This window comes from Notolepis coatsorum, assembly GCF_963971535.1.
Source record: "Notolepis coatsorum genome assembly, chromosome: 12".
Taxonomy (NCBI): domain Eukaryota; kingdom Metazoa; phylum Chordata; class Actinopteri; order Aulopiformes; family Paralepididae; genus Notolepis; species Notolepis coatsorum.
Window position 1 is genome coordinate 115,825,605 of NC_140176.1, and position 13,269 is coordinate 115,838,873.

General features: G+C 42.9%; 1 protein-coding gene across 4 annotated transcripts in view; it reads left to right on the top strand.

Annotated features, from left to right (window-relative positions):
- Nucleotides 1–12,905, top strand: part of LOC311237758 (uncharacterized protein) — a 34,108-nt gene extending 21,203 nt beyond the window's left edge. For all 4 annotated transcript variants that reach the window (XM_084325736.1, XM_084325738.1, XM_084325737.1 and 1 more), the window contains 13 exons: nt 468–600; nt 6,256–6,316; nt 7,738–7,801; nt 7,897–8,121; nt 8,227–8,336; nt 8,431–8,691; nt 8,782–8,971; nt 9,127–9,602; nt 9,806–10,133; nt 10,231–10,450; nt 10,813–10,869; nt 11,210–11,275; nt 11,364–12,905. In XM_084325736.1, the coding sequence (XP_084181862.1) occupies nt 468–600; nt 6,256–6,316; nt 7,738–7,801; nt 7,897–8,121; nt 8,227–8,336; nt 8,431–8,691; nt 8,782–8,971; nt 9,127–9,602; nt 9,806–10,133; nt 10,231–10,450; nt 10,813–10,869; nt 11,210–11,275; nt 11,364–11,701 (2,529 nt within the window). In that variant the 3' untranslated portion in view covers nt 11,702–12,905. The remainder of the gene's footprint in view (nt 1–467; nt 601–6,255; nt 6,317–7,737; nt 7,802–7,896; nt 8,122–8,226; nt 8,337–8,430; nt 8,692–8,781; nt 8,972–9,126; nt 9,603–9,805; nt 10,134–10,230; nt 10,451–10,812; nt 10,870–11,209; nt 11,276–11,363) is intronic.
- Nucleotides 12,906–13,269: the final 364 nt, after the last annotated feature.

Below are 13,269 nucleotides of genomic sequence, written 5' to 3' on the forward strand. Positions count from 1 at the left end.
AAATCACATGATCGGGATCGGATCGGGAGCAAAAAAATGTGATCGGGACATCCCTAGTTTATAGGGCCAAGTGAGGCATCATTTGAAAGGCCAGAATCTCCTCTATTATAATACCATAGTTAAAACTGTAACCCTCTTACATAGAAACTAAATCACTAATTCTCATTCTCTCCTTCCACTGACACACTTCTCCATCACTATCTCCCTCCAGATAGCTGTCCTGTCAGGCCATTCTGTCTATACACCCATGTTTTTTTCAGTTCTTATGAAAATCTTCCCGTCAGGATTTTCTTTCCTTTCCAATTTGTTAGCCTAGGAAAAGAGAGCTACCTGTATAGCTGGTTAAGGACTGATGGTTCTTGCTTGGCTTTCTGTGTTTCTGATGAATTTCAACTGAAAAGTTAGACCTTTGTTTGTTAGGATGAATGTAAAATGTACTGATATTTCTTTCCTTACTTTCCCCCAAGATTGGTCTGAATATGACCACCCATCATAGCCTCTCACACCTTGGTTCGAGAGAACTGTCTGTCTGTTTGGTGGACTGCATGAAACCGTCACAGGTGGACCAGGCGAAGAGCTGTTTGGACTGCATGGAAACAAGTATGGAAATGTTCACTTTAATCTGTAAACAATATGACTTTATAAGTGTTGACTTTAACCTCTTAACACAATATCTGCCACCCAGTTTGAGCATATTATAGAATTATCTGCCAGCGCTGTAAGCCTATGGAGTTGTTCACCTTCTTTGCAGGGCTATAACTTTTTAAATATTATAGCTATATCGACATTACTATGGCCCATTCAACATCGGGTATCTATCTATCAGATGTGGGAACGTTATATTTTTCCATTCATACATTGTCGTGTTAATACCGTCGTGAATATAAGTATGTTTTTAGAGTGGTCTGCAGTAATTCCTAGAATGCGAGTTATAGGCCCCGGTGCATATTATACATAATCGATTGGCGTTTCGTACGCTACATTAAAAAATTCAAATGCATATGATCGGTATACATTATGCTCCATCATGCGTGAAGGAAAGGGGGGGGTCGTTTATGATTCCTTGATTGTCAGTAACGGCTTTCTTTAGTACGACATCATACGTTAATCAGATGGATTGCAATGAAATAAATGGACAATCGAGCTGGAATTAACGTTGGATTCCTCTTACCTGTGGCCGATGAGTCTGGAGAAAAAATATTCCATTATTTGATTTCCATCTGCTAGATCCGTTTCTGTTTGTACGACACAAAAAAAACGCTGTAAGCATATTGATTCTTGCGTCTCGAAAGCGATCCAATGCACTAGAGTGTTTGTCTGGATCCACATAACAAGAGAGCTCTGCCTGGAACATATTCACCAATGCACAGAGCGCCCCATCCTGTTTAGAGTGGGTGCAACATTGGCCCATTACCTGCCGGCCGCGGTAGATGCAGTGTAGTGTTAGCCGCCAGGTGGCGGGCAGACCTTAAATTCTAATCGCCAAAGAATAAATCTACAAGCCAATGGCGCTGGGCGTGTAACTATTTTGTAACTAAAATGCTGCTTTAGAGTACTTGATTAGAAATACAAAACAATAAAAAAAAAAAAAAATTACAGATGTGTTCCATAGACTCACAGGAATTGTGTAACATTGCCCAAATGCGTGTATGCTTTTACCAACGCGTTTGTGTTTCCGGGTTCCCGTTTTTGCGCTCTGATTGGCCGCTGACCTACGCTAGCACGGCCCCCTCGCTACGCCCCGCAGCAGCGGACGCTAAATTGAAAGCTGTTTCCACTCGTACGCCCCCCTCGCTATGAGTGTCGCACAAACAGCTGTTTCCGTGTGCTACACACGACAGTACAGTATGCGTACAGTACAGCTCAATACATACAATTGTTAAGGGGATGCAGACCAGAGAAAGACTTTCGTCTTGTTTACATCAGGGTCCCCCATTTTCAATTCATCATAATAAGCGGGACTCGCTGTTTCCGCGTGCTACACGTACAGTACAGTTTAAAGTGCTTAGAAATGTCGGTAAATGCCCGGTAAATGCCGGTTCATTCATGCTTTGAGGCACGCTTCCTGACAGGATTTTATAATATTGTATTTTATAATATTGTAGCTTGACAACGCTCTCGGCTGAGAGTCAAGAAACGACGCTCTCAGCAGTCGCCTTATGCAGCATCACTTTTCACATCAAAACAAAAGTAGAACTGTAATGTGGAGTTAGCACACGGAAACAGCTGTTCGTGCGTGAGTCACTCATAGCAAGTCACGCTTATTATGATGAATTGAAAATGGGGGACCCTGATGTAAACAAGACGAGCGAGGCACGCTTATTATGATGAATTGAAAATGGGGGACCCTGATGTAAACAAGACGAAAGTCGTGTAGCACGCGGAAACAGCTGTGCGTGCGTCACTCATAGCGAGGGGGGCGTACGCGTGGAAACAGCTGTTCGATTTAGCGTCCTCTGCTGCGTGGCGTAGCGAGGGGGGCGTGCTAGCGTAGGTCAGCGGCCAATCAGAGCGCAACACGGGAACCCGGAAACACAAATGCGTTGGTAAAAGCATACACGCTGCCCAAATAGTGAAAGGAATAGCAAGACATGGGACCTTTAACCTATTGGTAAACAAACGTATTGCTGAAAATATACACTATGGCAGCTGTTGTGACGTGGTTAGGATGTTTACTGTTGGATACATTTGAAAAAAGAAACAAACATTATGTCATACAGTCTAGACAGATTGATTTATGACGTGATGTCATCTGCCGGACCGCACGGGTGGAAGAGGTTAATATCTAATTTCCGTGAAATCCTCTGCGATTCCGCAATCGCGGATTCCATAGGGTCCTACTCTGACCTCATCTGGTCTTTCCAAAGACCAGAGATGGGATGTGATCATGGGTGAGCACACACACACAGAAAGGGAGAATGGTTTATAGCAGACTTAATGATTTTTGAATATTTCAGCTAATGAAATCAAATGTTTATCATCACCTATCCAGTTTGTTTTTATATTTTTATTTTTGTTAGACACATTGAACCCGGTGGTCTGTGTCTATTATGAAATGATAATTGAGCGTCATTGAAGGTCCGTGCTGGTCTGTGTATTATGAAATGACAATTGCGCGTTCATTGGAATTTGGATTATTTTCTAACTGGGTGGGTCTTGGGTATCGAAATGTTTTCATTAGGTGGTGTCAAAGAGGCAACTACCCATGTGAACTAAGGATACTAGTAAAACATTTTGAAATATTGAATTGCAAATAGAATCGATTGTTGTTCTTCTGGTAAAATAATCGTTTAGATGAATCAATAACAAAATAATCTTTAGTTGCATCCCTAGTGTTGGTGCCATGTACAGGAGTTCAGTCGTAGGTGAAGAGGTATTCAGCATAGGTTCTGACATACATTGCTTCCAAATAAAAGGAGAAAAGACGAAGTGCCTTAATTTTCATTTAGTTTACACTCAGGATTATTAAAAAGTAGTCATGGATTATGTGGTTATTTTGTAGACAAATGTTTCATCCAATTTACAGAAATTGTACTATATCGTGATATATATTGTTACTGAGATATGAAATTTCCTATAGCTTGATATAAGATTTGATCCATAAGGTGACAGTTGACCTGTTGAGCCCTAGCCATATTAACGCTGTAAAGCGTTATTGCCCGCCATGCTTTGACCGCCAGATCTCGCTGTACAGCGTTATTGAGATCAATATTTAATTTTTTCGCCATGGCATTCATAATTCATATATAAACCTCCGATGCTGCAGCTGGACCCTACGGCTCAATACAACGACGGCTCAATACCGCCGCCTGGTGGATGGTCGGATGGAGTTATACTCGAACAACAGGAAGTGGGGGCTGTGCGTCGATTAAATTCATCCGGCCGTCAGACATTGTTGCAAGGCTCCCGACAGACACTATAGTACATATGGATCGCTTTATAAACTTAATAATCGATATGATTTCGGCGTTTATTGCGACATACAAACCGGAAATGGACCTAGGCGATCGACGTCCTATACTTGGGATATTTCACCGCCAGTCTCTTTGATGCACGGTAAGAGGACACTGACATTATTTTCAGCCCAATTGTTTATTCATTTCACTGCAAACCATCTGATCAATATATCACCCATACTACATAAAGCATTTACTGACGATCACGGAATTATAAACGACCCCCCCCCCCCTTTCCTCCGCGTATGATGGCGCATAACGTATACGATCATATACAGTTGCATTTTTTTATATAGCGTGTCTAGGGAATAAACGGCAATCGATAATCTATATATGCGTTTAGGCCTATAACTCACGTTCTAGGAATTACTGCAGAAAACGATAAAAACATACTTGTATTCTAGAAGGTATTTTTGTATGAATGAAAAAGTATAAAGTTCCTACATCCTGAACGATAGATAATCGATGTTGAATGGGCCATAGTAATGTCAATTTAGCAATACAATTTAAAAAGTTATATCCCTGCAAAGAAGGTGAACATCTCCATAGGCTTACAGTGGTGGCAGACTGGCTATATTGATGGATATAACCAATGGCAGGGAATGTGAGACTAAGTGCCTTTAATTTTTATTTAGTTTACACTCAGGATTATTAAAAAGTAGTCATGGATTATGTGGTCATTTTGTAGACAAATGTTTCATCCAATTTACAGAAAACATACTATATTGTGATATATATCGTTATTTCGTTACAGATATATGACATTTCCCATAGCGTGATATAACATAAAAAATACAATACATAATAAATGTATTTATGATCATCATGCAACATAAAACAATTGTAGGAACGGTTTGGGAGATAGTATATGTGTACTTATGCACGCTAGAGAAGCGAGCTGAAAAATCTATTCTCATTTCCTGATCAGCGCACACACACATATGGCACACGCTGATATCTCTGATTATCCTAAGACTGGTAAAATAGATTCCTTACCTCAGATCAGATGTTCTCCAAAAAGATTATTCCAATTCCTGATTGCCATTCCAAATATCGATCGCGTTTATTGATTCAGCGCTGGGTACTGGAAATATGTATTCCACGCAGTTTTGCGGCTCTGCAATGACTTGGATCTCTTCGGATGGCTTGCCGGAGAAGTAAAATGAGGAAACTGGATGGTTGGCACTCAAAAGTGTTAAAGTTTAAAGCTCAATATATCAAAACGTGGCACTTTACAGTGAACAGGAGGTATATTTGTATTAAAAACAATAGATTGTTTTTCATTTAAATGTCGAACAGCTCAAAAATAAAAATGTCAAATGATATTTCCGTTGCCTTTTTTGAGTTTATCTAAATGTTACTGATGGTGTTAAATGGGCATATAATATCGTCTCATATCGATCGCAGGCACCTGAATCGAATCGTATCATATTGTCGCAGACGTTGTGATATCTGCAAATATTGTATTGTTGTCCAAAGAATCGTATCGTATCATGATGAGACTGGTGATTCCCACCCATAGTGTGATATAAGGTTTGATCCATAAGGTGACACTTAAATCTGTCATAACCTGAGACTAAAGGGGCTTTAGTCCCGGACTAAATTTAAACAGACCTTAACCATAGCCATGATGTAACCACTCCTTCTCCAGAAACTGTTGACTAACTGGTGCTTTAAACAAAGTGGTTTAAGTCTAGAACTGTAGACGACTCTGGACTACACTGTGTTCTTAACCTGTTAAGCCCTATTTTCTGAAAATCGACCTAAAAATACATACCTAAGTAAATGGAAGATTGCTCCACTTCTACAAGGTCCATTTGCATGTTCTTCTAGGGACATCTATGGATCTCATGGAATGTATTCCTAGTGTCAGAAATATTGTGTCTGTTGCTAGGCTTGAGTAAATTGTGATGAAACAAAGGAGAATATAAATTATGATTTTTCTTTGCGTCTTTTGACAGTGAATAACACCATGCTAAAAATGACCAGACATGAAAAACTGACACTGAGCTCGTTCAGCACCTATTCTGGGGTCATGCTGAGCATTTAGTCTGTTTCTGTATTTGTTTTTCAGGTATGCTAGAGTAGTGATTTTTTTTCTTCTTTTTTTTACTTTTTATTGGCGACCCAATAAAAACGGGTCCGAGACCCATTTTGGGTCGTGACCCAGAGTTTGGGAAACGCTGGTCTAGAGGACTATGAATGCCAATTTCATGGGCAGTACAATTAATGAATTCATTTGAATCACCTGTGTTGGTCCTCAACATGACTCATCCTTGAATCCTTCCCTCGTTTCAAGGAAGGACACGCTTTTACGTCCACCCACCCTCGTGCTGGAAGATGGAGGAGCAGAAGCAGAGGTACATTTTAGTACATTTATCTGGTGTGCTGTAGGCTACATCATAAGCAGGGCTGAAAATTAACACCTGCCACCGGCAGGTAAAACGTCCATTTGGCGACTAGATTCAGAAGGCTACCTGCCACTCTGGCAGGTAAATGTGTGTACCAGTCACACAAAAACTAATTGTTTGACAGACTAGTGGAGCAAAGCTTTCATTAGGTTATGTAATTGTAACCATATGTATATTTCTCTCCCACCCACCCACCCCCTCCTAATGTACAGTCCCCTCCCCATCATGCCCTATGTGCAAAAGTAAATGTTTAATTATAAACTACAGTACTGCCAAAATATTCATAACCATGTAGATGTTCATTTAATTGGAATTTTATGCAGTTACAATTCCACCAACTAAATTCGTGTTCTATGACAGATTATTCGCAAAGGTGTACAAGGACCAATCTGGCACCCAGAGTGGCCCGAGTGCGTCTTCCTTAATGCCAAGCAAGCAGTGCAAAAATTTACCGTAGTGGCGTGCAGTAATGCGCCTGCCATTTTCCGCCGCCCAGCGCTCATGTGCGTGCACCGCCGGCGGTGGCGTGCTCGCTCGGCTCAGGTGCGTGCGTGCGCCGGCGTGCTCGCGAGGAGGTGCCCGCGCATGCGCATGAGATCCCACCTTGGTTCGTCGACGCATGCGCATGAGATCCCACCTTGGTTCGTCGACGTATTGGTTCAATTTGTGGTTATTATTATTATTAACACGCTTTGGCTTTGCACGCCAGCCAATTTGAATTTGGTTAATCACCATACACGTGATGGACGCAGCAGGCGATCACTCATATTGTTATTCCGCTGCGCCGAGGTACAATGATTGATTGATTGATTGATTGATTGAGCAACATGAGCTAACTGGCTGAGCTAACGCGGAGCTAACACGCAGCTAACATGAGCTAACTGATGCATTTTATTACCTGCTGTGCTGTAATCAAGCCAAAGCAGAGGTACATCATTTTAGTACATAGTTATAACAGCTAAGGGGTGTTGTTAATGCATTTTATTACATGCTGTGCTGTAGGTTACATGATTGATTGATTGATTGATTGATTCAGCCAAGCCAAAGCAGAGGTACATCATTTTAGTACATAGTTATAACAGCTAAGGGGTGTTGTTAATGCATTTTATTACATGCTGTGCTGTAGGTTACATGATTGATTGATTGATTGATTGATTGATTGATTGATTCAGCCAAGCCAAAGCAGAGGTACATCATTTTAGTACATAGTTATAACAGCTAAGGGGTGTTGTTAATGCATTTTATTACATGCTGTGCTGTAGGTTACATGATTGATTGATTGATTGATTGATTGATTAGTACAGGTCAATACTACAATTGTTAATACCTAAATAGCTAGCCTGCTGTTTTTGCATTCATTTGGACTTTAGACGCAGTGGTGGGGTTTGTGAGAGAGCATGGGACAACAATATAGATGACTACCCACATTTAAAGGTAATCGCTGTTGTTGATTATGATCATTCCTAATCTTTATGTGGGGGTCTTAAATTACTTAAATTACCAGTAGGCTAATTGCATGTCTCCTGTAGGGTTGGCTGCCTGAAAAGTTTGCACTTCACGTGTGTGAGTATGAGGAAGAGGTGGCCCCAGGAGGCGTCCCAAGAGACCACACTGGTTTCACGTCTACAGTACGCGCGGATGTTCGCACTGTGGAACAGGCCAAGGAGTGGGTGGAGTTGGTGAAGGAGTCATCTGAGGTAACATGGAGAGTGAACGCTACCAAACCAGCGCTGGGGCGCTCTGTCCTATTCAAGGTAAGAATTGTGTTACGTCATTTGTTAGACTACCATTTGTGCCTTTCACCCATACGCATACTGCTAGTGCTAACCCATACTGCATTCAATCAAAATGTTACACAGACGCAGTACAGGTGCCAGCATAAGGTGCATAAGGCGAAACAGAAATCAAAAAAAAACACCGGCTGCCAAGCTACCATGGTTGTTATACTAAAAGTTAGAGGAATGACCCGGTGAGTTTGCACTATACAATACTTATAATTCAATTGTTTTTATGGACATAACAGTTGGCCTAGTTTTTATTGTTGATTTTGATTTATTTTACAGGAGCACAGACCCACACATCCCTAATTTTCCAATGCACATTCGCATTGTGAATAGGCACAATCATAACCTCTCAGCGGCCCTGCGCTATCGCGATGTTGGGCAAAAGGCCAAAGACACACTGACCGCGTTATTTGCGATTGGCCACAAGCCTCCTTCTGCTTTGTCTGTGCTAAAGCACGACCTCAAAATACAACACGGAGACGCCTACTTTTGTGCTGCAGCCAACAGAGCGATCTGCCCAGACCTGTCCTATGTGCAAAGGTAGACGTTCGTTCAGTTATAAACTACAGTATAAACTATACATTTTATGCAGTTACAATTACACCAACTAAAATTAGTGTTCTTTGCCAGATTATTCGCAGCGGAGTACAGGGTCCAATTTGGCGCCCGGAGTGGCCCGAGTATGGTGGAAGCCCTCGGTCAGCAGGTGGACGCCTACAACGCCATGTGCCAGGACGCGTGTGCTGTCATGGGAACCTCTTCTCGGGGAGCCCCATTAATTGCGGTGTGCTCTCCCCTGATGAAACGAGTGCACCACCAGGTATTTTGGCTATTTGTATCTGTATACTGTGATTTTGTCATGGTGTTCCATTCACAGTGGTGCTGAGGTGGCAACTAAGTAACACACTAACTAACACTAACTATGCCTGCCTCTGTGTCTGTCTGTCTGTCCGTCTGTGTTTGTTGGTCTGTCAGCTGAAGCACAGTGGCGAACTCTGCTTCATAGACTCTTCAGGAAACATGGATAGGGAGAACATGAGTGTTTTTTTGTTGCTGACCCACAGCCCTGCCGGAGGTCTACCATTGGGGATCTTCTTCTGCCAGTCTGAGGACGAGGAGACTATTTTTGAAGGGTTACAGCTGCTGAAGAATTTGATTGGAGAGAGGGCCTTTGCTGCCAGGGGAGCAGCAGGGCCACAGGTCTTCATCACGGATGACTGCAAGGCAGAGAGGGGAGCCTTAGGGAGGGCATTCCCACTAGCCACTCCTCTCCTGTGCTCCTTCCATCTGCTACAAGCAGTATGGAGATGGCTGTGGAGCAAGGAGAGTCTGGTGGCGTGCCGAGACAGACCAACTCTGTTCACTCTGGTTAAAGAGATGCTCTCCTCCAAGGAGATGGCAGAGGTGGACAGGCTGTACTTGGAGGCGAGAGAGCACCCTGTTGCAGTGAGGTTAGTGCTTAGACAAGTTTGCTTATGTTTAGCTGTACACAGACATTCCCACAATCACACAGCAGTCTTGCAAATTCGGTGCAAGAAAGTCAGGAGGCTTGTGTTTGCATACTTCATGTGTGTCGACCTCTTCATGAGCCTGCTGTCATTACATCCATGTATGTGCATTTTCTGTGTTTGTTTCCTTATTTGATCAATTGCAGGTATGAAAAGTACCTGCGGTACATTGAGCGCCTGTACAGTCGCAGGGAGTGTTGGGCACTCAGTTACCGGGGCAGCCGCGATCTCCTCACCTGTGGAAATAACACCAACAATTTAGCTGAAGCAGCGATGCGGGTGGTCCTCAAGGACAAGATCCTCCAGAGGACGAAAGCCTTCAATCCAGGCCAACTGTTTGACCTCCTGACCTCGAGGCTGGATGTCTACTATGAGGCCCGCATTGTGGATGTTGCCCTCGGACGCTGGGAGGCGTACCAGAAGAGGAGATTCCTTCCCCAGGATTGCAACCACACTGCATCTCAGATTCAACAGGTACTATATCAAATGCATACTTTTAGAGATTACTGCAGTAACCAGTGCAGATTTAGCCATTGTGTAATGTCCCTTGTATGACTTATGATTTGTATAGCTTGAGGACAACACGTATGAGGTGAAGGGGTCGGTGAAGGCCCAGGGGACATACATCGTGGACATGGAGATGGAGCTGTGCTCATGCCCGGCAGGACAAACTGGGGCCCCATGTAAACACCTGGCAGCAGTGGTCAAGTTTTACAGTGTGGATATGTCCAGCACTTTCCTCCCCACAAGTCTGGAGATGAGAGCAGAAATGCTCAAATTAACATCAGGAGGTAAAGCTAATACCTTTCTTTTCACAATAAACCGTAATAGACCTTTCCTACACTGAACGCAAGTCCCGCCCCCCATTGTTACTGTTGCTATGTCCCACAATTAGAGACGGGGGAGAATCTCCCATCTGACCAGATCTGCCCTTAGTTCCTTGATTAACTTTCCATAATTGGCGTCATATAATTGTTGTGGTGGGAGTGATTACAATGCTTAGATATCGGAATCCAGCTTTGGACCATTTGAACTAGTATCTCCCATCTGCATGCCAGTCATTCCAGGGTAAGTAATACCACCCTCGCGCGGGCACGCACACACACACACACACACCATAAGATGTGAGATGCGGATGTCTTTGTGTCAACAGAAGCCACCCCTGGACCAAGCAGTACGCCCATCCCCATGGAACAGCTGCAAGAAACCGGTTAGTTATGAACTGTCTGTTTGTGTCACTTTCTCTCTCACACACACACACATACACACACACACACACACACACACACACACACACACACACACTAGTTTAACTATGTAGGATTCCCTACTCCAGCCACAAGTGTTAAATAGGATATAATAATATGAAGGATGTACATCCTTGATGTTGTTCAAACCCTGTGACTACCATACAGACAGACCATTCTAGTTCTCCTTGGTTCAGCAGAGAGCAATGTGCATAATGGTAATTATTACCTATACTATACTGCATGTACAATACCAGCATACACATTCAAAATAAACCTATTCCCTTATTGTCACACATTCAGATGATGACGACTCTGATCTCGCGGATCAGAGTCTCCTTGGTTCAGCAGAGAGCAATGTGCATAATGGTAATTATTACCTATACTATACTGCATGTACAATACCAGCATACACATTCAAAATAAACCTATTCCCTTCTTATTGTCACACATTCAGATGATGACGACTCTGATCTCGCAGAGGTGATCTCAGATATGAGGCGACGCAGCGGGGACCCCCTCTTCACTGCTGGACTCAAGGCCATGTCAAAACAGTATCTGCTGCTGAAGAGAAACCCTTCCGCAATGTTGTCAGCCTTCCACACATTCGGCAAGTCCGGGAGCCTGTCGACGACGAGGGCTGCCACATTACGGCCGGCTGCAAGGCCCGATCATTGGCTGCCAGCCAACTGCAGTGGCGCGCAGGAAGTTGCCAGCCGGCTCAACGAGGCGAGTTCAAGTTGGGCGACCTGCGAAGCAACACAACCTGAGCTTGTCGGTGGCTTTGAACACTAGTGGGACGAAAAAAACATTGAAGCTCTGTATCGGACAAAGTCTGCCACAACCAACAGTCATCAGTCGTTAACACATTGACTGCCACGCTTCTATCCATCAATGTATGCTCACTGCCACCAGTCTAAACCTATGGAGATGTTCACCTTCTTTGCAGGGCTATAACTTTTTCAATTGTATTGCTAAATTGACATTACTATGGCCCATTCAACATCGATTATCTATCGTTCAGGATGTAGGAACGTTATACTTTTTCATTCATAGATTCTTCCAAAAATAGCTTCTAGAATATTTTTCTGCAGTAATTCATAGAACGTGAGTTATAGGCATAAACGCATATATAGATTATCAACTGCCGTTTATTGCCGATACACGCTATATTAAAAAAATCAACGGTACATGATCATATACGTTATGATTCATCATGCGCGGATGAAGGGGTTGTTTATAATTCCGTGATCGTCAGTAAATGCTTTATGTAGTATGGGTGATATATTGATCAGAGCGGTTTGCATTGAAAAGAATAAACAATCAAGCTGAAAGTAACGTTACTGTCCTCTTACCGTTCGCCGATGAGACTGGAGGAAAAAGATCCCACTTATTTGACGTCGATCGACTAGATCCATTTCCGGTTTGTATGGCGCAATAAACGCCCAAATCATATCGATTATTGAGTTATGGCAGCGATCCATTGCACGCCAGTGTGTGTCTATAGTCCCGCAATGATATGTGACTGCCGGACGGATTTCCCAGATGCACCGAGATCACCAGATCCACTTCCGGTTGTAACTCGCCCGATCATCCACCAGGCGGAGGTATTGAGGCGTTGCACTGTTGTGCAGAGTCCCACTGTAGAGGCAGAGGCTGGGTGGCGGAATTATGAATGCCATGGCGAAAAAATGAAATATGAACTCAATAATGTCGTACAGCGTGGTCTGGCAGAATTAGCATGGCCAGCAAACACGTCGTAAGCCTTTTTTTGGCGGTCAATGTGTTAATTGACTTAAAAAAAATGTAATTATTAAACCTCTATTTTTCATGGGGCACGTATAATCCACAGGGCACATTTACGCACACTGTGACATAGCATAACACAACAAACAAATCACACCGCAAGCAGGGCACAGACACCAGAAATACATGTCGGCATACACTTCTAATAGGCTGGGTGCATGACTAGGGACAAGAACCCAATATTGTCATTGTATGTGTGTAGACCTAATGTTTTTTTAAATAAATGCCCAGTCACGTGCTTTGTCGCCACCTGTCAATCTGTTCTGTTATTAGCCTACACCAAGGTCCTTGATGGAAATAAGTTGATATAGACTTTATTCTGTCAACCTTGACAATGTGCTATTGATGTAGACTAATCAAAGTATTTTAAAATGCTTTATGTCTAATAAACTAGACTAAATATAGCCTATAGAACAGATTTTTACAGCCTAATCTAGAGCGGATTTTTTTACACATTGGTTCAAACATGATCATGGAAGGTGACAACCCTAACATGTCTTGTTGTGTCACAACAGAATGAGTAGGTGAGTGTTAGGCCTACAGAAAGTGTAATCTAT